The 22,213-nt window shown below is 38.6% G+C and overlaps 3 protein-coding genes across 4 annotated transcripts; 1 reads left to right on the forward strand and 2 right to left on the reverse strand.

The window, feature by feature from the left end:
* Positions 1 to 1,197: 1,197 nt before the first annotated feature.
* On the forward strand, positions 1,198 to 12,513 carry LOC121757361 (phosphatidylserine decarboxylase proenzyme 2-like). 2 transcript variants are annotated; one of them, XM_042152913.1, is made up of 21 exons: positions 1,198 to 1,525; positions 1,605 to 1,684; positions 2,258 to 2,282; positions 2,842 to 2,901; positions 3,107 to 3,175; positions 3,862 to 3,954; positions 4,038 to 4,088; positions 5,578 to 5,661; positions 5,945 to 6,036; positions 6,391 to 6,546; positions 6,891 to 6,975; positions 7,284 to 7,395; positions 7,660 to 7,760; positions 7,949 to 7,996; positions 10,313 to 10,459; positions 10,742 to 10,837; positions 10,995 to 11,069; positions 11,149 to 11,241; positions 11,709 to 11,795; positions 11,886 to 11,936; positions 12,246 to 12,513. In XM_042152913.1, the coding sequence occupies exons 1-21, from the start codon at positions 1,313 to 1,315 to the stop codon at positions 12,348 to 12,350; spliced, it is 1,923 nt and encodes a 640-aa protein (XP_042008847.1). In that variant the 5' UTR covers positions 1,198 to 1,312; the 3' UTR covers positions 12,351 to 12,513. The 2 variants fall into 2 exon arrangements, with proteins under 2 accessions (XP_042008847.1, XP_042008848.1); XM_042152914.1 differs by lacking the exon at positions 3,107 to 3,175.
* LOC121757362 (putative clathrin assembly protein At1g03050) lies at positions 12,488 to 14,833 on the reverse strand. Its single transcript, XM_042152915.1, has 4 exons — positions 14,693 to 14,833; positions 13,918 to 14,617; positions 12,688 to 13,745; positions 12,488 to 12,598 (listed from the first exon to the last, which is right to left on the reverse strand). Exons 2-4 carry the CDS (start codon positions 14,573 to 14,575, stop codon positions 12,581 to 12,583), a joined length of 1,734 nt encoding a protein of 577 aa, XP_042008849.1. The 5' UTR covers positions 14,576 to 14,617; positions 14,693 to 14,833; the 3' UTR covers positions 12,488 to 12,580.
* Positions 14,834 to 16,675: 1,842 nt separating this feature from the next.
* On the reverse strand, positions 16,676 to 17,308 carry LOC121757363 (vacuolar iron transporter homolog 4-like). Its single transcript, XM_042152916.1, has one exon. The coding sequence runs from the start codon at positions 17,306 to 17,308 to the stop codon at positions 16,676 to 16,678; it is 633 nt and encodes a 210-aa protein (XP_042008850.1).
* Positions 17,309 to 22,213: the final 4,905 nt, after the last annotated feature.

Raw genomic sequence — 22,213 nt, forward strand, 5'->3', positions numbered from 1 at the left:
ATTATTGTAGGCCCATATTATAAAATGAGCCCAATAATAGTGCAATAACTTTGTGTTATCTCAGGACAGCTAGAGGCCCACTAACTACTATAACAATCATACAATATCCTGATATATTGAAAATTTGATATATACAGCAAACTTATGTTATATATCATTTTTTTTGCCATATTAGATACAGATATATACATACCCCAATTTTCATGTCATATTATATAACAAAATAAATTTTCGATACACAACCGACATACCACAGTATTTATGTATACTCTAACCATCCCATTAAATAGTTATGAAATAGTATATATGTATTTATTTTTCGAAAAGTTTGTTTATGTTTATTTTGTGAATTAAGTAAAGAGAATATTAGCTAAAAAGAAAAAAATTAGAAATAATATTGTTTTAATTTTAAAAAATATTTTATTTTATTTGGACAACCCAAATAAAAGGGGTTATTTTACTATGAAGAGAGAGTGTTAAACTTTCATACTATATCAAATATATAAACTAATTATAAACTTTTCTATGTACAACAAAAATACGATATACCCGATTCCAATACTATCTTCATTTTTTAGAAATTTTTGAGGCGACACGGATTTTAATATACAATTGTTAAGATAAGATAGAAGAATTGGTAACGTAAGAGAGATGAGAAGAAAAATGAGTAAAGTAAAAGTAAAGAAGAAAAAGAAGTAGTGGAAATAGAATTAGCGGATTATGAGATCCACTTCCTAAAATATAAAGCTTAAAAAAATTATATTTTTAATAGACGATCCAAAGTAATAATAGTTTTTATTTTTAAGAGACTTAGTTAGTATTAAGTTCCTAGTAATAATTAATATTCTATTTGTCTCATCTCAAGTGATTGACTGTTTATCGGCACGTATTTAGGGAAAATGATAGTAATAAAATAGTTAAAATATAGAAAAAATAAAGGAAGTAAGAGAATAATGAAGACACAATTTTATTTTATATTATTTTTTTCTTACTTTATTTTTTTTATTGTAATTATTTATTATCATCTTCGTAAAATAATAGATAAAGAAATCAATAACGTGTATTATATACTCCGTTATACCTAATTTTGAGGTATTTATTTGAACAATTTTTTCGTTAGGTCGACCTTGGAAAATCGGATATTTGGCGGGACCCACTCACTCCCTCTCTCTCTAGAATATGCGCCTTGATTTCCAGCAAGTCAAAGCGCTATTCACGCTTTTTCTTCTTCCTTTTTGGGAACACTCGTAGTTCTACCGAAAAAATCACAATTCCTTTTCGATCGCTTTTCTCAGTAGCTTTGTTGTCGACGATGGGCCATGGAAGCTCCAAAGATGAAACTCAGGATGACTCAGCGGATGCCTCCGGTTCCACAACTTCCAGAATTCAACGGCTCCGGCAGCGCCTCCACCGCCACCGCCCCCATTTCCGCCGCCTCCACCGCGGCTCCGGTCCTGGCTCGCAGCTGAAGAAATTGCTCAAGGAGGAAGACTTCGCCGGTATCGCACTCCTCTGCATCATCGGCGTATGTCACGCTCTTCCGCGTTTATTCAACTTTGTTTCATTTTTCGTTAATTTAATAATTTGCTGTTGGTTGATTGAAGGCGGAGATGAGAATCAAGGATAAATGGCTGGCATGCGTTTCTCTCGGCGAGCAGACTTTCCGAACTGCCATCTCTGATCAGTTAATTCATTTCTCTCTCTCCTTCTCTGCTTCTCTAATCACTAATTTTACCTGTTCAAAATCATGAGTACTACTACTATCTATGGTGTTTAACGCGATTAGTTAGAAAATCATGTTAAAAATAGTGATATCATGGTACATGAACAAGCATAAGCACAGAAGAAACGGAGCTAATTTTTCTAATGTGACATTTTCTTCTTCTCCTCCTCCTTTTAAACTCATCTTTTGCAGCTAAGTTTCTTTGTTCTACCTTTCTTTATGCAATTTTACTCTGCAATTGGTCACCAGTATCGTGAACTTAGTAAGGGGTTGATATAAGTCATGCTTGTCTTTTATTCATTACTTGTCTTTTCAAATTAATATAAGTCATGCTTCAAATGAAAGCATTGTATGCTGCATTGATGTACTATTATCATCATCTTACATGAGATGACCTTATGAGGCTACTTTTTTATTTCAAAAAGGTGGTTGTTATTATTATATCATATACTGCATATAGTTTTGCTTCTGAGATAAGTTTACTGTTCCTGAACGTTAACATGTATTGATAGTTTTCTTGTTTCTTTTGAACAGAACCGATCAGCCTGTCTGGAACTCTGTGAGTATTTGCTAAAATATTACTCCCTCCGTCCCACATAATTTGGGACACTTTGACCGGGCACGGGTTTTAAGAAATGTAATGAAAAATGAGTTGAAAAAGTTAGTGGAATGTGAGTCCTACTTTTATATACTAGTTTTATAATTAAATGTGAGTAGGAATGAGTTAGTGGAATGTGAGGTCCACTACCAAAAATGGTAAAAGTGAAGTGAGTCAAATTATGTGGGACGGCCCAAAATGGAAAACTGGGTCAAATTATGTGGGACGGAGGGAGTATGTTGTTGACACATGAATCTACTGTCAGAAAAAAAAAATCATGTTGTCTTTTCAATCAAACCGTTTAGATAATGTGTCATTGTACTCAGTCAAGAACTAATAGTTTTGTTGGGGATGATGTAGTATTGCGGCTAAAATTCTCTTAGATGATAGTTTTCTTTTGCATAACTAACGCCCCTCACCCTACCCACACAAAATCTCCGATCCTCCCCTGATTGTAGGTTTCCTTTTGGTTTCATTGTAACATTTGCTTAAGATGAATCATCACTATGTCACTCTACAGGAGAAAAAGCTTCTTTTGGAAAGAAATGGGGCACGTGTTGCAAGAATCTCTGTATTTGAGGTTTGTATGAAATGCTTTTGTGATGTCCATTTCATGAATTTTGTTTCAATCAGGAAAATATTTCATTAACAAGCTCTCTCTGTTCATGCCTTATTTTTTAAACAATTGATGGTATCTTTCAAATAATCACTCTGATACCTTGATTCTCTATCTTAATGGGCCAGTAAGCCAACTGAATATCATTCTCCTCTAAATCCCAATGCAGACTAATAGATTGTCGAAGAACAATCTTATTGGTTACTGTGAGATTGATCTGTATGATTTCCTTACTCGGGTTAGTTACACTAATCTTAGACCCTTCCTTCCTGTCTATGATTTTGTATGAGGACATGCTAGTTGAACTGAATAATTCATTAAACTACATTTATAGATGCTTGTGGATGATAGTTAGCTTGCTTGATTTAACGGGTGGGATGCATTTACCTATATATGGGTGTTATAGTGAAAACTATATTTTTCATGAGAACACTGTATAAAAGTTACTGCATTCGCAATGAAATTAACTACACAAATGAAATTGATTTTTCACCCCTCAGGGGACTTGAAACAAGGTGCTATTCATTAACCATTAACCGATATCTTTGGGGTCAAAAGACTTCAAATGATTTTTTGTTCTCACAATGTGTACATATGTATTTTAGGTTTGTTTGAAGCTCAGTATGTGTACTAGAATTCAATTGGATGACTTGTTGATGATTGGCCCATACATTAATAACAAGCATAGCAAATTTTCTTTTTATTGTGGACTTGATTTATTGCCTGGGGCATCCTTTACACTTATATCTTGGCTGTGAGAAGATTAATTTAACCAAGTTACTATAATTTCAACAGCTCTAAGCTTCTTCTTGATTTATTTGCTGATAGAAAACCATGAATACTTTGTTTATTTTGACAGGATGTGCCTTTTTCCCCCCTTCTCCATATATTTTCTCATTTTAATCCTCAATAACTATTATGTAGGATTCAGATTCCGATATAGATGTATATGACCTATTAGATCCAACTTCTGCTGGAGGAATTGTTGGCAAAATAAGATTGTCATGTTCCATTGAGGTGCAGTTATATTTTACACTTCAATTAGGCCATATGAAAATAAATCTGTGTGTGCCTTGAACTTATGGTTGTGACATTTGTAGGACCCAATGGAAACAGAGAAGAGTTTTGTGCGGCGGATTTTGTCTGTTGTGGTATGTGTTAACTTTGCATGTTTCATAATTTTTTGTTGTTGCATGTAGTGAAATGTTTTTGTGATTTTTTTTCCTGGAGTACAGTTGATACCATATGGATCTTTCTAAGTAAATATTTTGGAGGAATGAATTTATTTTGCTATTGTTCCTTTCAGTTCTTATAGTATTGTTCTTGATCTCAGTCTCCGTTGTAAAAGAGAGTTTTATAAATGGTGCATCAAGTAATGTTTTGTTTTGCTTATAAGCACTTTGAAATATGTTATTGGATGTTTAGAACTCAAATGCTCCTTAAAATTGTTTGATGTTCTAGATTTTTTCTTTCTGAATCTGTTTCTGTTTCTGAGCTGACAAATCCTTTAGAATGCTGCGGCCTTTAAACTATACTTGTGTAAAAAAGATCTTATTTTGGTGGATTCTTTAAAATTGAATGGTGTCAATTAGAAAAGTTACGCTTGTTTACATCTTCAATCCTTTTTAATCTTGTTTTATCCAAATACTTTTATGACTTTTTCTTAAAAAGGAATATATACCATCTTTAGAAACAACTTATAGGATAACAGCTTATAATATATAAGTTCAGCCAAACACCATATAAACAAAGCCCATGCCCTAGGACTATCTATATAAGTGATCATTTCCTAAAGGAAATGGTGGACAAGTGCATCGGAAGGAAAAAGGGGTAGAAATGAAAAAAGCTCAATTATAAAAAGTCATATTTGATGATAGGATCTCTAAGTAAGAATTAGAACCATTAAATCATAAAGGAAATTCTTCCACTTCCATTAATAGCTTATTTTACTCCTCCTTGAGTCATCTGAGGGGTTGACACTGGACAAACTGCAGCCATCCTAGTAACGAGTTTTACTGACGGTCTAACTCAAATACTCCCTCCGTTCCACAGTGGTAGAGTCATTTTATTTTCTACAATTGTTTTGAAAAAATGATAATAAATAGTTAAAGTGAAGAGGGAGTAAAGTAAGAGAGAGAATAATGTAGAGAAGAGTCCAATCTACAATATTCTTTCTCTTACTTTACTTTTTCTCCACTTTAACTATTTATAATTATTTTTTCAAAACGAGTGCGTAAAGTAAAATGACTGTACTACTATTGAACAAACGGAGTATTTATTTTCCCTGTCTGCATTTTGTTAGTATGATGATGAGTCTAAAGATTACTTAGCTTTATTACCTCTGAGTTGGTGCAGAGAAACTGTGACTGGGAGCGTAATGTAACAAATTGAAATTGGTCAACCTTGGAGAAGGTCAAATAGTGATTGGCAGACATACTTGTGATGTTATAATCAAAACACTGGAGTTTGATGCCCATTTTTAAATCATGAAGATGCTAGGATATTAGTACTTATTAGGATAAAGATGTGAGCATATCGACAAAATTTGAGCATTCTTTTCTTTGTGAGGCAATATGATACAATTACATCTTTCCTTTATGGAATAAAACAGTTGCATCTGTCCCTTGTTTGATTACACAGGATTATGATGAAAGTGGAAATCTTTCGTATGATGAATTCTCAAACCTAATAGATGCATTTGGCAATCAACTGGCTGCTACAAAGGTTTGCATATGAATAGTCATTTTCATTTCTCATACTCTTAGTAGGTAATATTTGTTGCTGAATATTGTACACCATGTTCGAGATCATAACCTATTTGAGGTGCCCATGTTACATGGTACTTTGGCCTGGTCAAATGACATATCCTGTGTTAAAATTGCACTTCCAATAATTTTTAATTGGTTTACCACACGCAAGAATTCAAAATGAAGTCCTGCACAAATGAGATTCTTATCACCATATTTCATAATCTATTATCTTATTTCTCCGGTTCATCTTGTATCAGAAAGAGGAACTATTCAAAGCTGCTGACGAGAATGGGGATGGAGTTGTCAGCATAGATGAGTTGGCTATGCTTTTAGCTGTTCAGCAAGAAAAGTAGGTTCTTGATATAAGTTCTTTGGGAAAAAGCAGTCATATATTAGCTTGATTCTATTCCTCTTGACTCTTAGGTGTTTTCGGCATTGGCCTTCTTAGATCGATTAATTCATGCCTCCTAAAACTAGAGAGAGCAGTGTATTGTTGAAAGTTATGCATGTTTAAGTACCTTGGCTGCTGAATATTGATGGTTCTAACCTTCTAGGTGATGATGTGCTACTGCACTGGACCCAGTTATATGTTCTTTAACTTTTCTTCATGATAATATTGATTGCCAGAATTAAATATGATGGTTTCATTACTTTCAGAACTTCTCACGATGACCTTTTTTTGCTTGAAAACCCATTTATGCAGGGATCCGCTAATCAATTGTTGTCCTGTCTGTGGAGAAACTCTCCACATCTCGGATAAGTTGAATGCTATGATTCATTTGACCCTTTGCTTCGATGAAGGAACTGGAAATCAGATTATGTCCGGAGGATTCTTGACTGACAAGCAGGCTTCAAATGGGTAAGGACCTGCCTCTCATTTCTTGCTAATATTCACCTTTACATTCTTTTATGGGTATATGATGCAAGTGCAAAAAAAAGTTTAAAGAGGGATTCAGATCCAATTTCAAATATATAATCTGTAAATTTTCTCTACAACTTCTCCCATAATTTGTTTTATCTATTAATCAAATATGAGAGATCGAATGTAATTCACTTTCATCTTTTCCACTTATACAAACTGTGTATGACATAATTCATTATTTAGTTGAGTTCAGAACACAGTTGTTTCTCTACTGTTTATATCAGTAACACTGACGATTCCTATAATAGATTATTCTTGTAATATCAATGTTCTCTGCACAGGTGGATGTTCAAAGTAAGTGAATGGGCTCATTATTCATCCTATGAAGTTGGATTGAGGTCTGGATCAAGTGCTTCACATATCCTGGTAACCCACATCTGTGTGTGCCTGAATAAATATTAATTAATGTGTTTTGATTATTGTTGTTTTTGTTAGTTTATTTCTTCCTTCAATTTTTAAAATTTGAGCCTCTTGGCAATCTTTTACTTCTATTATAGTCCAAACACTGTAATAAGTTAATCTTGGATCAGAATTGTTGACTAACATGATAATGCATGCAGAATAGAGGGGTCTTTCTGCTGTATTTGTTAGAAACTATTTGTAGTAGAATATTCTATATTGTAAATGTATTGCGATGCATTCTTAAATTGACAAGATACTGTTTTTTATCACAGGTTTTTGATAGGAGAACGAAAAGATTAGTGGAGGAAACAATTGATGCCAAGATTGTGCTATCTATGAGAGCCATATATCAATCTAAAGTTGGGCTTGGACTCATGGACAAAGGTTGCATTTTAATTGATTTCTTCTGATAAGTCTCGTTCAAGTGTTTGCTGTAACATTTTATAATCTCTCTCTCCCTCTCTATGCCCCACACCCACACCCACACCCACACCCACATACACATTCATGCATTTAGATCTTTCTTGGATCTTCGTTAACTTCATCAATTTGGGGCTAGTTAGATACATGTAAATATGTCAATTATACTTTTCTATCTTGCTTAATTTACGAGTTCACTTATATTACATAACTGCTATACGGATGCAGGGGCAAAGGAACTCCTGCAGAGCATCTCCGAAAAGCAGGGCAGGAAAATGGATTCACCCGAATCTGCTAAGGATATTGAAAAGTTTATTTCTTTGTTTGAGGCATGATATTCTTTTCCCCAAAGCATTGCACCATATGTCAATAGATATGCATGGCTGCTGTTCTGTGCCATATTATTCTTCTTGCCACTTGTCTTTGCAATTATAGTTACTTAGTTTAATTGTGCTTATATTTTATTTGATTAGCTTATTTGGGAGCTCCCTAATTGCAATTGTTGATTATGTTGCAGGATCAATTAAACTTGTCTGAAATCAAATATCCTTTAGAGCAGTTTAAGGTGGGTAAGGGTTTAAATCTGTCATGTATTCCACTCTTCATGATGCTTCTTCTGCAGAATTACTGTAGTAAGACTGAAAAGTTCATTTAAATTATTTTTTTCCATTCCTTTCCCAAAAACACAGATAATTATCCTTCGTTTTCAATGCATTTTCTTGCTAGTACATCACTTCTTTAGATTCATAAGTTTTGAATGCCCTCCAATAACTGAATAGACTTTTTGAGATGCTAATGTTTTCTATCCTAAATGATTGCGATCTGACTCATAAAAACTTATATAGCATACAAAAATACTCATAACTAGATGTTTCATTTGCTCAGCGCTGACAATAAGTTCTGCATGACTTAAAAAAACTTATTGGTGTAATACTTGGAAAGACTAATTATGCTGATATATATTTTCCTATGAAATAATAGTGTAATGATTTGAAAAAATTGTCAACAACAAAACTGACAGCTGCTCTTTGATCAGTAATCTGTGAATAATCAATTAAATGCAACTCTGTTTTTAGGAAGCAAAAGTTAAATAACTGAAAGATGAAAGATCTGGATTCTTAATAGGTAAAAGTATTATGATTAATAAGACCAATAATTTTCTTATGACTGGCAACATATTATGTGTCGGATGTAAATTTTATGAATTTAAACAATATTTGTGTGTATATATCATGAATATATATTTGTCATAATTTTGAACAATTTTAAATGCAAAAAGGCTCTCATATTATATTAAAAAAAATAAACAAAACCTCTATACATATGTATATTAACTTACTAAACTATCCTTCAAAATAGATACTTTTATAATAGTATAATAAATTGCTCTGTGTATCAAAATGAAAATTAATTAAACCTTCATGAATATGATTTTTTGAATTTTTCATAGTTTAGGTATTATGGTTATTGCTTTCAGATTCTTTTTTAGTTGTCCAATTCAGTATAGAAAGGAAAACTCACAGGCCAAAGTCACTGCTTGACCCCCTTACCCCTCCCTCCCCGCCTATAAAGAAAAGAAAGAGGGGAGAATCCATTGTTCCCACATGTTCCCTTTGCTTTAAAGTTAAAGTTATTACATTGGGTTCTTATCTGATGGAATTTGATTCTGTTAATTGACTGACAGGGAGCTTTTCACAAATACTAACTGTCGTCAATACTACCTTTTCTGCTACTTAAGGAACCTAGAATCTCCTTATGAAGATGACTTTTTCATACCTAATCAACTATAGTACTGGAAATTTTTTAGTAGCATCCAAACATGTATCACAGAGAAACTCTTACCTTTTTTCTAGATCAAAGAGACATCCATTACCTTACTGGCAAAGAAAACAAATACTGTCTGTTATAGTATTATCTTTGTTTTCTATTAGCTTTAACTGGCTTTTATGTTTTAAATCTTTGATGAGAGCTTTTCATATTGTTGAGTCAGCACATCCCCAGTTCCTCACCCATTTCCAAGAAGCCAGTTGAAAGCTCTCTGGTCTATGTGTCGTCATCTAAGTATAAAATTATTGTTATGAAAGCAAGCCAACCTTCAACATCTAAAGTCCATAAATTTTTTGATGTCGTACCTCAAAATTTAACAATTAATATTACTGCGATCTTGAAAATAGATCAGCAAACTCGTTCTTTTTCTGAAAGCAAGCCTGTGAAAGTAGGCAATGTGGATTTAGAGTTGTCAAATCAAATCATCCATCCGTAGTCGACATCCTTCAAATCTCTTACTCGCTACCTGTGATTACCTATTTACTTCTTCCCCCATCACCCACCCTTTTTATTTCTAATTATTTGCACTGAATTCTTAAAATGCAATCTTGTCTGGGAGGATCTGGAGCTGACACTACACACCTGCAATATCCCAGACTTATTCTCGAACATGTACACGGTTGAGTCTTCCATATGATCAAACTTTCTCACTCTCCTCCCCTTGCTCTTAAGTTTGCATTCTATAAGCATTGCCCCATTGTATGCACTTTTATGGCAATAGATATTGCATTCCTTTTCATCGCATTAGTTTTTTTTTTTTTTTAAATTAACTTCATATATTTATATCATATATATGAAGGAGAAAATTACAAATCAACTCCTATAACAAGGAGGAAAGACAAATTACGCCACCCAGGGTTTGAACTCGAGACCTCCAGGATGGACGCGGTATCCAGCACCCTTTACCGCTAGGCCAAGGGGCTTGGATCCTTTTCATCGCATTAGTTGAGAGCTAACAAATTATTTTTTTATTTGTTGTGTCCTTTCCTGTCTATTCTGCTTTTCTGAGTCTTCTATATGCTTGTATTCATAAATGAACTTTTCACTGTTGCAGACATTCAATGAATTCTTTATAAGAGAGTTAAAACCTGGTGCGAGGCCAATCACCAATGCTGGACGTGATGATGTTGCAGTATGTGCTGCTGATTGTCGGTTGATGGCATTTGAAACTGCTGAAGATTCTACAAGATTTTGGATTAAGGTATGGGTGTTTGCTAGAATTCACCAAATGGCAGTTTTTGTAAACGTCTGTGGGTCTATTCTTATAAAAAAGTGATTGGGCAAATTACTGTAAGTGAAAATAATAATATAATTGACTATAGTTTTAAAGCTTGTCGCCAAATTTAATATTATTAGCTCTCGATTTTTTCACTTTATTATGAAGCATATTATGTTTTTTTAAACAACTATAGTCCGCAATAGTTAGCAAAACTGCGCAGAAGGTGCTATATAGTCTGATTCAGAAGCTCTGTTGTCATGCTAGGGCCGGAAATTTTCTGTACAAGGCCTTTTAGGGACTGAAGTGTGCTCTGATGCCTTCAGTGGTGGAAGTTTAGTGATATTCCGCTTGGCACCACAGGTAAAATTGTGTGAATATCTCTTGTTCTTGAGTGCAATTAAGGTTCCTTTAACATCTGGTGCAGCTGGTGAATCCTTGATCTGGAGCATAATTTATTTTCTCTAATAGTATCTCAGCTTTTTTATATACTGAATTCAGTGCCTCCTAATCACTGCAGGACTATCATCGTTTCCATGTTCCTGTTTCTGGAACTATTGAAAAGTTTGTGGAGATACCAGGATGCTTATACACGGTACTCTTGAACCTCTGAGACGTTTCTTGTGGTCAGCTTATTTTGATCTATCCTCATTTCTGCTCTCTCCTTTTTCTAGGTTAACCCAATTGCAGTGAACAGCAAGTACTGCAATGTGTTCACTGAGAATAAGCGCGTTGTATCTACAATATCAACCAAAGAATTTGGGAAGGTTTGGTATCGCAACATTTTCTATTGTTACTTTCTGCAAAAGACAACATATTGTTCTTGCTTCAGGATTCACTATCCAGTTATGCTTTACTGATAAGCATGTTTGTATGGATGATTGTTATTGTTTCTCAAAGTCGTAGGATTTTTTATGTTTGACTTTTTTTATTTACTAAAGGTTTCCAACTTATGCACCAATGGTTAATACGAACATCATAATTTTGTCCTTCAAGTGACTGGTGTTCTTAGAGCCTGGAACGATCATGATATACATGAGCATCTACAAAAATAGAAATATGCATGGATTCTGATCCTGCTTTCCAAAACAGTCAATTTTTATAATGATGAATTGCTGGTTTTGCTTATGATTTCTTGATTCAGTATTGAGTTTAGAGTCCATTTTATGTATCCTATAACGCATCATACAGAAAACTGTCTATACTAGACCTGAAACTATAACTTTGACTGCAGGTAGCTTTTGTTGCTATAGGAGCAACCATGGTTGGTAGCATTAATTTCACCAAAAAAGAGGGTGACTATGTCAATAAAGGAGACGAGGTTCATAATTGTTGACAACTTAACAAGCTCCTTTATATTTATATCAGGCTGAACTATATCCAGTAAACTACTTTTAATTCGTTGATGCAGTTTGGATACTTTTCATTCGGCGGAAGTACAGTCATTTGTGTCTTTGAAAAGGTTGGTGCCACAGTTTATTTATATAGATATTGAATATTTGTTGCTGATTTCTAGTACCTGTTAATTATTATTTCATGCATAAAATTCTTTTATTTAACAAATATACATGTTGGCATTGGCTATGTCTCTGTGGGTAATTCTAAATTTTCTTCAGTTTTCTTGTAAATGGTTAAAATAAGTTCATATCTAAGGCTTCAGATCTCAGCGGCATCAACTATTACTAGATTGCTAAGAATACTTTAATTAGTTCACAACAAGTGTTCCATTTGGTGTCAGTTTTGTTAAAGATTGCAGTATGCTCTTCTGCAGGATACCATCAAGATAGATGACGACCTCCTGGAGAATAGTTCAAGACACCTTGAGACGTTGGTTTCTGTGGGGATGCAATTGGGCGTGTCCGTTAAGAAACGCTAGGCTAGAGAGAGGTCGCTTAAGGCAGAACCTTGCATTATTTGGGCGTGCAAGGGAATGCCTACCAACCTTGTACCATTTCCATTGATCGATACGATGTCTTGTATATTTATGTGTATATATTTTTACAGAAAATGTGTATTTGAGGAAATATTTCACCTACATAGTCCGTATGTGTTTGCAGGAGATTCAAAACCAAATATTCAAATTGGAGTTTTGGCTGAGTGAAGCATCTACCTCAATTGCATCAAGTATGGCCACAAGTAACTATTTTGAAAGTTTCTTTTTTATTCTGTAATATTTGTATACAAGTAGCTTATTGTGTCGTCGTGTTGTGCGGATATGATGAACTCGGGTTTGCCTTAGCTAAAGCTGCTGGTCCCTGCATCCCATCCTTTGCATATTGTTGCCACATTAGTTGCTCGTGTACAAGAAAGCTTTGCTTTTTCTCCAGCTCCGACATCTGCACATATGGTGGTGGTGGAACGGCAAGGGAGGCGGCAAAAGGGTCGTAATTCTCGGAAGTGGCGGCTCCGCCCTCGGCTGACGGTGGTGCTGGCAATGCCAGCATGGCCGGCCTCCCTGCTGACCCTAGGGCAACACTACTAGCACTTCCAGTAGCTATAACACCCGAAGAAGCCACTGCCTGAGTTAGTGCACCTTGTTGGTACATACCATCAAGAATCATCGTGTCGAACCCTCCGGGAAGCGATACCTTTTGGTTCGACAAGTGGCTAGCAGTCTGAACTAACGCCGTCTCCCAATCCCCGGACGATGACTCTTTGAAGGCCTCCCATGGGTTCGTTTTATTTTCCGGACTGGCTGTGGGTAGGCCGCCGTCGAATAGAGCTAATGCTAGCATATCACCATGCTCTTGTGTAGTAGGTGCATTTTCACCTAAGTTCAATAAATCCCCTTCTTGAGTTTTCTTCTCTTCCACTACCTCTTTCTCTTGTGCTTTAGTTTCCGGTAATGGTGGCGGTGGTGGTGGCAATGCCTTGATTTTATTCATATCCTCTTCGGGCTCCGTCTCTTCGACTGGTTCGGGCTCTGGCTCCGGGCTGGCGGGTCTCTTCTCACGGCCCATGATCGACCTTTCGCCAATGTAATCATCCATCATGTCGAGCCTCTTTTGCGAGATCTTCTCTACTTCGGGATACTCGGAGGAGCGCGCAATGCCAACGTCCTTACACCACGTGTAGAACGCATCCACCTCGTCGTATTGCTTGGACACGCGAGAGAAGATCTCGTGGACTTTCACCATTTCTGGTAATTCTAGGTCCATGAAGCGTTCGATCAAGACTGACATGATTTCTGTTATGTTGTAGCAGAGCTGAAAGCTCTCTTTCACTATGGGGCATAAAGCCACATTCACAACCCTGTTCTCTCTTGCAGCACCTACATTCATTCAATAAATGAGTGTGATTGTGACTTGTGAGTTCTTTATGATGTCTAAACTACATATTAAAATGATTAATGGCTGATGTTTTCTCATTGTTTAGGGTGTTTACTCGAATATGTTCCAATAAAAACTTCTTAGAGTGACATGTTTGTGACCCTAAGCACCTACCTGTTGGCTTGCATGTCAAAAACCTTTCTAGAAGTTGCATTAGATGATTGATCTTATAAAAGATCTTCTCGATTTTCATATCACGGAGAGGAGTGCCCTTCGGTACAATGGCGTTGCACGCGGCGGCAGTGGCGAGTTCCGCCTCCGAGGCATCGCACGCATAGCCCCCTTGGTTCGCTCTGCGGCCCTGCACCTTAAACTCGAGCTGCTCGTCCAAGTAGAGGCCATAGGTGCGGACGAACGCCGAGTAGTCCCATGAGTTGTTGCGAGCCGAGGCGTCTCTGAAGTCACTCATGTTGAGGAGGCGAGTCCCGCGCCTTGTCGCGAAGAAGATCTCCTGCTCGTAGGCGGCGTCGCCCTCCGAGAGCAGGCGCTGGATCAGCATCAAGGCTTTTAGGGCCACCACCCAATTCCTCGTCTTGCCTAGGCGCCTCGTGATGGTCCTCACGCACGCGTTCACGAACATGTGGGAGAAGGCCGTGAGGTTGAGGATCTCGCGGACGTAGCGCTCGTCGGGAGGGTGCTCCTCATGGCGCGTGGCCTTCACGATGGCCACATCGAGGTCGGAGAGGGAGGCGCTGTTGCCGACCTTGGCTAGGCCGATGCTGGTCTGGTCCTTCACCGCCCCAATGGCTTTCCTTAACTTGCTTGGACCCATGTTTCCTTTCTTGATGAAGATGGATTGCAACTTTTTGCCAACCTATCACCAAAAAAAATTCTCTATCATGGCAAAATTAAAATGAATTTTTAAAGAATAGTAGTATAATTTGAGTACCTGAGGCTGGCAAATGTAGAATTATTTTCTTTGATGAAAATATTTATGGTGGATTTTTTTAAGAGAAGAAAATGTTTCTTCTCTTTTGGTGTTTTGGTTGTGAATCTCCCTAAGAATTTCACATATTTTGTTAGAGATGAAGTTGAAATGCCAAAGAATCAAAGATTCTACCGTGAAATACGGTTGGGCTACGGTTCTTGATTATTAAGGTGCTATATTTTGTGGTAGAGATTAACATAAATGAAAGTATTAACCAATAATACATATTTAGCACTTTTTGTTAAGGAAAATAGTTGGCATTAAGTTTTGTGTAGCCATTGAAATTGCTAGATTTTAGCTGCCCTTTCTAATTCCTTTTTTTATTTAGTATTTTTCTTTTATTTTGTCCTTTATCTAGTTCTAGAGAATAAAAAACGGATGGGAAAACCAATATTGAATGATCATTTCATATTAGCAAACAAAAATATTGAAGCTCAAGATCATTTTTAGTAAAGGATATCCTAATTAAAATCGCTAATTAAAATCGCTAATTAAAATTTCAAACTAATTTTTATGTTTCTAAATACATAAGATATTTTCCAAATACTCTTCATCGCCACAAGTTATATAACATTTTTTCTTTTGAATACGAGAATTAAAAAAGTGATGTTTAAAAATTGGGATAGTTGTTATTTAAATTATACCCCTTCGTCCCTCCGTCCCATTTTAGGAGTCCTAGTCACTTTTATGTGGTAGAAGACGCATAGATACTACATGGCGGTTGATCGTTTATTGGAGGAGAAATGCTTCGGTGGAGCTGAATGCTATCGCTTTTACGGGAGTGTGGGAATTTAAAGGTGTTGGCGGCGGAGACGCGGCGGCAAGGAGTTGGGTGGTGGTTGAGTGGTAAAACCCCTGAGCAAAACCCTTGAAAATGATTTTTTTTTCCTTTTTTAGTCTACTTTCTTTCATTTCTTTATGTCTTTTTTTCATTTAATAGGTTGACCTTTAATATTCTTTATTTTGACGAAAATATAAATGAAAATTACTATAAAACATTATGGTTCTTTTAGGTTTCAATTTTAAATAATTAAATTTAAATTTCAATATTTAAATTATTGGTAAATTATAAAAATAATAATAAAATTCTAAATTATTTTGATGGGATGAATGAGGATAAATAAATTATTCATAATCTCTATTGAATATATTGAGAAAAATAAAACTTTGTTACTATAATCTTAGTTATATGCAAAATCAGGATTTAGTTAAAGTTTATTTATTTACGTGCAATTACCTTTATATATCAATTAGAGTTTGATGTAATATTTAGTTTAATGGATAGTGGAACATTGCGACAAATAATCCTATCCAAAACCAAAAGTAAAAGATGCTTCTATTAGTTAAATAATTTAAAGTCAAGTGACCTAAAAAGTAAATAATTGAGTCACTTAAAAGTAATTAATGGCTCATGCTGGTGTCTCTTTTTATATACTCGTACGAATTTGTTCACCTTAAAATTTATTTTAACAAAGAACGATATTTATAAATTATGCTCCATCAATCTCCATATCTCTAAACTCATGTGCTTCTTAATAAAAAATATGAAGCTCAACAAAAGTTTAAATTTTGCTTCAACTCATGCATGCATGTATACTATTACTAAGATTATTGCAAGTTACAAATGACATTATCTATAGTTCCCATGAAGCTTAAGTTTGACACAAAATGCATTGGCTTAGGACATCCATTACAAAATATAGTCATTTTTTTTACCCAATGCACATTTTGTAGTTATCAGCACTACATAAAATAACATCCCTCTAACCTAAATTCACTTAGAGACGAAGAAATACATCTTAGTAACCAATAGATCGAGGGTTCGATTAACCACGACTACTGACACATACGAGAAATCATTACTGATCCTCTTTATTTTACTTTCTTTATAAAACGGAAAACATAAATCCACACAGATAACCAATAGATCAGGGGTTCAATTCATCACATCTCAAATCCGCTCGACCCGAGCAACTTAATGGGACCAAATGTGATAGCCATAGCCATCCACCCACCCACCACAACCCTCACACAAGACCTCACCACCTTAGTCCTCCCGAGCACCGCCCCAACGCCTCCGAACCCCACCAAGCCCGCGGTGGTGGCCGCCACCACCACCCCCTGCCGGACCCTATGGTCCTCCACGAACGCAGCTGCGAGCAACGGAAGCACGGCCCCCAACGAGAACGCGATGGCCGAGGCCGCGGCCGCCTGCCAAGGGTTCGGAAGCGCCTCCCTCTCCGCCTCCTCCGCCCCACCGTTTCCGGCCATTGTCGCTTTCTCTCTCTTGATCTGAGCTCTCTCAATGTCCAGCTGAGTATACACGGACACGAACTCTCCGATGGCCATGCTGCAAGCTCCGGCGAAGAGGCCAGCGAAGCCGGCCAGGATTATGGCCTGGGCGTCGTGTTTTAGGGCTCCGACGCCCAGGATTAGGGCCGCGATGGTGACCAGGCCGTCGTTGGCCCCCAGCACTGCGGCTCGGAGCCACTGGGCCCTTTCGGAGAAGTTGATTTCTTCCTCCATTTGGGGGAGGTCTTTAGGGATTGCAATTGGGAGCTGGTTTTGAGAAGCCATGAAATTAGGGTTTTGCTTTGGATTGGGTAGTGAGTTTGATACACTAGGAAAAGAGGAATTAAAGAGGTATTTATAGAGGAAATAATTAGACACAAATTGAGATGACACTAACTCAAAAATGAAAGAAGAATAAAATAAAGACGACAATAGTGCAAGATTAGGAGGTGGATTTAAAAAAATAGGGTAGTGTAATTAGCATAAGCATTAGTCGTGGTTAAATATATCAACTATTTTTTTAGGTCTATATATTAGTATTAATCGGTGACGGAGTTAGGATTTTGAGTTTGAGGTAAAAAATAAATGTCGTTGTTAATAGTTGTGGGTATGTCTAGCGACTAGCGGCAACGCCAAAAGCAGTTACAATGTTAGCGGCAGGGAACTAAGAGAAAGATGGGTAATGAGATAGAAATAATTAGAGGATGAACGAGAGAAACTAGATATGTGTATGACGAATATGGATAAATCATAAAAGCAGTTGGAATTAAAAAAGAACCGTTAATATATATATCGTGGATAGATAATCTACTACTCCTATTAAGCTAAATTTTATCTATATATAAAATTTTAGTCTAGTCACCAAAATTCCAATAAGCATAACAAACAGATTATTAGAACATTACACTACTCCAATTAAGCTAAATTTGATGATGAATTTTTTACAATTTATTTCCATGAAATTACATGGATATATATTTGATTGCATTACAAAAATAAGTATGTATACTAATACTAGTATTATATATTGTTGTCACCTCTAAAGATGGATTCCTACAAATTAGCAAAGCATATCCACACACCTTACGTATTTAATGAGCACTATTAAAATATGAGGAGTGTGCTCTCCACACATTAGTGGGGAATTATGGCTTTAAATTATTGAAGGGAGTGTGCACTCCACACACCTATATGTATTTAATAAATTTATGAGATGGTGCAGGGATATTATTGGTTGATCAAAATTTGGATTCTTTCTTCCACTTTGTAAAGAGGCTTTGTTATTTGTTTTATAAGTTTGGTCATTTTTCGATGATGATAAATGCTCGTAAAAATAAATTACGACACAGAGAATTTTACGTGGTTCGATTTACTGAGGTAAATCTACGTCCACGGGGAGAAATGGGGGCAGGTTTGTATTGCTTGATCTGCCAATTACAGCTTACAACACAGACTTGCTATATGATTATTTCTCTAGAGAGATTCTAACCACTTTCTACCAGGTCTAAGTTCTATTTATACATTGAACTAAGATCGTGGCTTACATCATCACTCTAGGTCGTGGAGGTCGTGTAGGTCATGGCCTAAGATCGTGGCCTGAGTTGACGCCACGTGGTAGTGGGTGTGTTGGAAGTTGTGGAAATCCTGCATGGGTCCACTAACTCCTTGTTCGGTCGAAAACTGAGACCGAACTGCTTTGGTTGCCGATCTGAGAGTAGAGCTTGATGCCGACCTAAGAGCAGAGCTTGATTGGTTGGCTTTTGCCGAGCTGTAGGCTGAGGGCGAACTCTTACTGAGACCGAACTGCTTTGGTTGCCGATCTGAGAGCTTGGTGCCGACTTGAGAGCAGAGCTTGATTGGTTGGCTTTTACCGAGCTGTAGGCTGAGGCCGAACTCTTTGGTAATGCCGGACTCATACTCTTCCTTGGGCTTTGGGCTGATGGGCCGTCACTGCTGTTGGGCTTGTTTAGTCCGTACCCCATCACTACCCCCCCCGAAAGACGAAGTGAATCACTTCGGCGAAGCGAGTCACTTCGGCATTCTGGATAAAGGTACGGGGGAGGCTGACGTCAGGGGACGTGCCTTGCATGTGACTGCATTAAATGCGACAGTAAAATTCGGCCGTTGAATCCTGAAAAGGTGGGATTCGAAACGGTGCGACGATTTTGAAATCTTCGCCGAATCTGATAAATATGCTCTTTCTTCCTCATTTGAACACCTTTGCTGTTGCGTCTTCTATACTCTCTCTTTCTCGAGAAATTTTCTTCCGCTTTCAAGAGCTTCTTCAGACTTTCTTCACTTTCAAAAAGTAAGAAAAATGTCTTCTTCTTCTTCTTCGGTGTCGGGTAGCGGTAGGAAAGGGGATAAGGGGTCTTCTAGCCGGAAAGAATCCGGGGAGAAGACCGTAGAGTATTTTCACAGTATCTTGAGTAAGGATACTGTGATATCCCTTCACGAGAAATATTTTTTACCTGGGGGGAAGGCGGTGGTTCCCGACGATGATCATAGGGCTAACGACCCGCCGGAGGGTTATGCCACCGTTTACGAAGCCTGCTTAGAATGCGGGCTTCGTTTTCCTCTTCCCCCACCTTTTGTAGAGCTTCTTGATTTTTTTCAACTCCCTTTAGGTCAGGTGACTCCGAACTCTTGGAGGCACTTATCGGCTTTTGCTGCCGAACTGCGTAGGCTAGATAAGGATCTGTCTCTGAGGGCAATCCTTAATTTTTTCCAGTTTAAAAGGAAGGGATCTTGGTTTTACTTGATCCCCTTACAGCCTTTTAGGGCCTTCTGCAAAACCAAGTGGCCGAAATGGCAAAACCGTTTCTTTTTTTATAATAGGACTTCGGCTCCGGGCTTTCCTTGGAGAAGGCCGAAGTCCGTGATTCCCCATCCTCGGTTAGAACCGTTGGCCGAGCTCGAGGGCGAGCTCAATAAGATTCCTATGATTAGGAAACAGTATTCGGAAACTGAGCTCGTCAAGGGCGACCTCGTGTTCAATATCTCGTCTTCGGACGAAGAGGCCGAGGGTGAGGATTTCTCTTTATCTTTATGCTCTACTGCTTTAACGAAGAAAACTAACCTTGTTTTCTTGCTTTTTGGCAGTGTTCATGCTGAATAAGGCTATCCGAAAGTCCTCCGAGCTTGAGGAGCCGGAGAAAGAGAAGGCTACCAGCTCGGCGCCTGATGCCGAGAAGAATCCGAAGAGGCAAAAGACCTCTTCGGGTCCAAAGAAGCCGGAGTCGACTTCGGCAAGTAGGAAGGGGAGGACCCAGAAGCCCCCGAGAGCGCCAGAGAAAGACGTGGTCTTGGCGCCTCCTTCGGAGCATATCTGTGAGCCATTTTTATGGCCCACGGACTTCGCCGAGGTGAATTGTCTTCTTGATTCTTTGGCCTGGCTTCTGTCCTGTATTTTTGGTGCCCTCTGTTGACTTTTTTCCTTATCCATTTTCAGAGGAACGATATGCTCTCCAAGCTCGTCGCCGTCGAACTCTCCAAAGCGTCCAATGACTATGCCGAGATGCAGAGGAAGTTGGCGGCTGCTTGTCATCGGGCCGAACAGGCTGAGGCTAAATTTGAGAAGGCCAGAGCTGCTAGGATTTCGGCCCAGGATGAAGCTCAGTTTGCCAAAAACCAGCTCGTCATCCAGCGAGAGCAGGCGAAGCGGAGCGATGCTGCTGCCGTGGTTGCCCAAGGGGAGGCTCTCCGTGTTTACACGGAGAAACTCTTTTTGAGCAGCCAGTTCTCGGCCTTTGTCGGTAGCCTGGTAAGGCTAATTGCCGATAAGGGCGAGCAGGGGGCCGATGTCGTGCTGCCTCTGTACAGCCGAGAGATAGCAGCTCGGCTTCAGAATCTGCCGCTCCTTGAGGAGCTCGCTTCATCCTCGGTCCTGCTTTCTGCAGACCGAGTCCGGAGTTGTCGAGCTGATCGGGACGAGAACCTGGAGGCTATCTTTGCCTCCGTGGGACCCGTTTCACCCGCTTCGACTTACAACGGAGAGGGTGAGGCCGAGCCGCTGGAGCGGGAGGCCGAAGTCGAGCGAGCCGGGCATCCGGAGAAGGAAGCCGATCAGGAGACGCAGCAGATCGGCTACGGTGGCGCCGAGCAGGCTGAGGAGAGCAAGGAGGCAGAGGCTGAAGCTGAAGCAGATGAGAAGGAAGCTGAACCTCACCGAGAAGGTGGAGACGAAGCTAGCGAAGTATGATTTCGTCTCCCTTCTCTTAGTTTAGTTTCTTCCTTTATGTAAAATGGCCTTGAAGCCCTCCTTGTATAGAAAAATTTTTTTCTTATGAATGAAAAAATTCTTCTTTCTGCTCTTGTGTCTTCGTATAGCCTTTCGTACTCTCTTACTCCTGTTGTGGTTTACTACCTGCTCGGTAAGCTGAAATGCCGAACTGACGTAGCTGCTTTGTATTCTTAACTCTCCAGGAGCTGGAGGTACTTCACTGGAAGCGGCTGTACTCTTCGGCTTTAGACGAAGCTGAGAAAAGAGCTATAGCCGATCAGACGAAGAATGACGAGCTTCTGGCTCGTTTGGTGAAGCTGGATGCCGATAATAAGGACTTAGAGTCCGATAAGAATGATCTGGAGGCCGAGCTGAATACGACCATTGCTGAGAGGACTGCGTACGAGGATTACATCCGTGTGCGCGGGGGAATGACCATATCAGATGTTCAGAGTCGAGTTGACGAACTGTGGGAGGAATATAATGTACTCCGGAGGAACAATGCGCTGGAGAGCTCGGCTTGCCAACAAGTCGTGACATCATTGCGGCGCTGGGCTTCTCGGTACAACATTGTTCTTTCTCGGCGCCCCTCCATAGAAAGATTCCTTCGGCATATCGTGCCAACAGATGCTCGCACTCCAGATCAAACCTTTGATTCACTTGCTCAAAACCGTACTCCAAGTCAGCAACGAACTCTGGAACAGCCGGAAACGTCAAGACGAGAACAGGCTGAAGTTCGTAGAGGAGCTGTGATTATGAGTGAGCAAGATCAACAACTGCTTCGTGAAGAGACTCTTCGCCGCCGAGGTGCTAGGGCTTCCCGGGCTCAGAGAAGAGGTGGCAGGTCGATTAGAGCATCTCGTCGACCTGCTTATTCTGCAGCTGCCTGGAACGCCCGAACTCAGCTTCACGAGGATTTTGTGAATAGATGGCTCAACTTTAGCAACCCTGGACAGTAGAATAGTCCT

The sequence above is a fragment of the Salvia splendens genome, chromosome 12, assembly GCF_004379255.2.
Source record: "Salvia splendens isolate huo1 chromosome 12, SspV2, whole genome shotgun sequence".
Taxonomy (NCBI): Eukaryota; Viridiplantae; Streptophyta; class Magnoliopsida; order Lamiales; family Lamiaceae; genus Salvia; species Salvia splendens.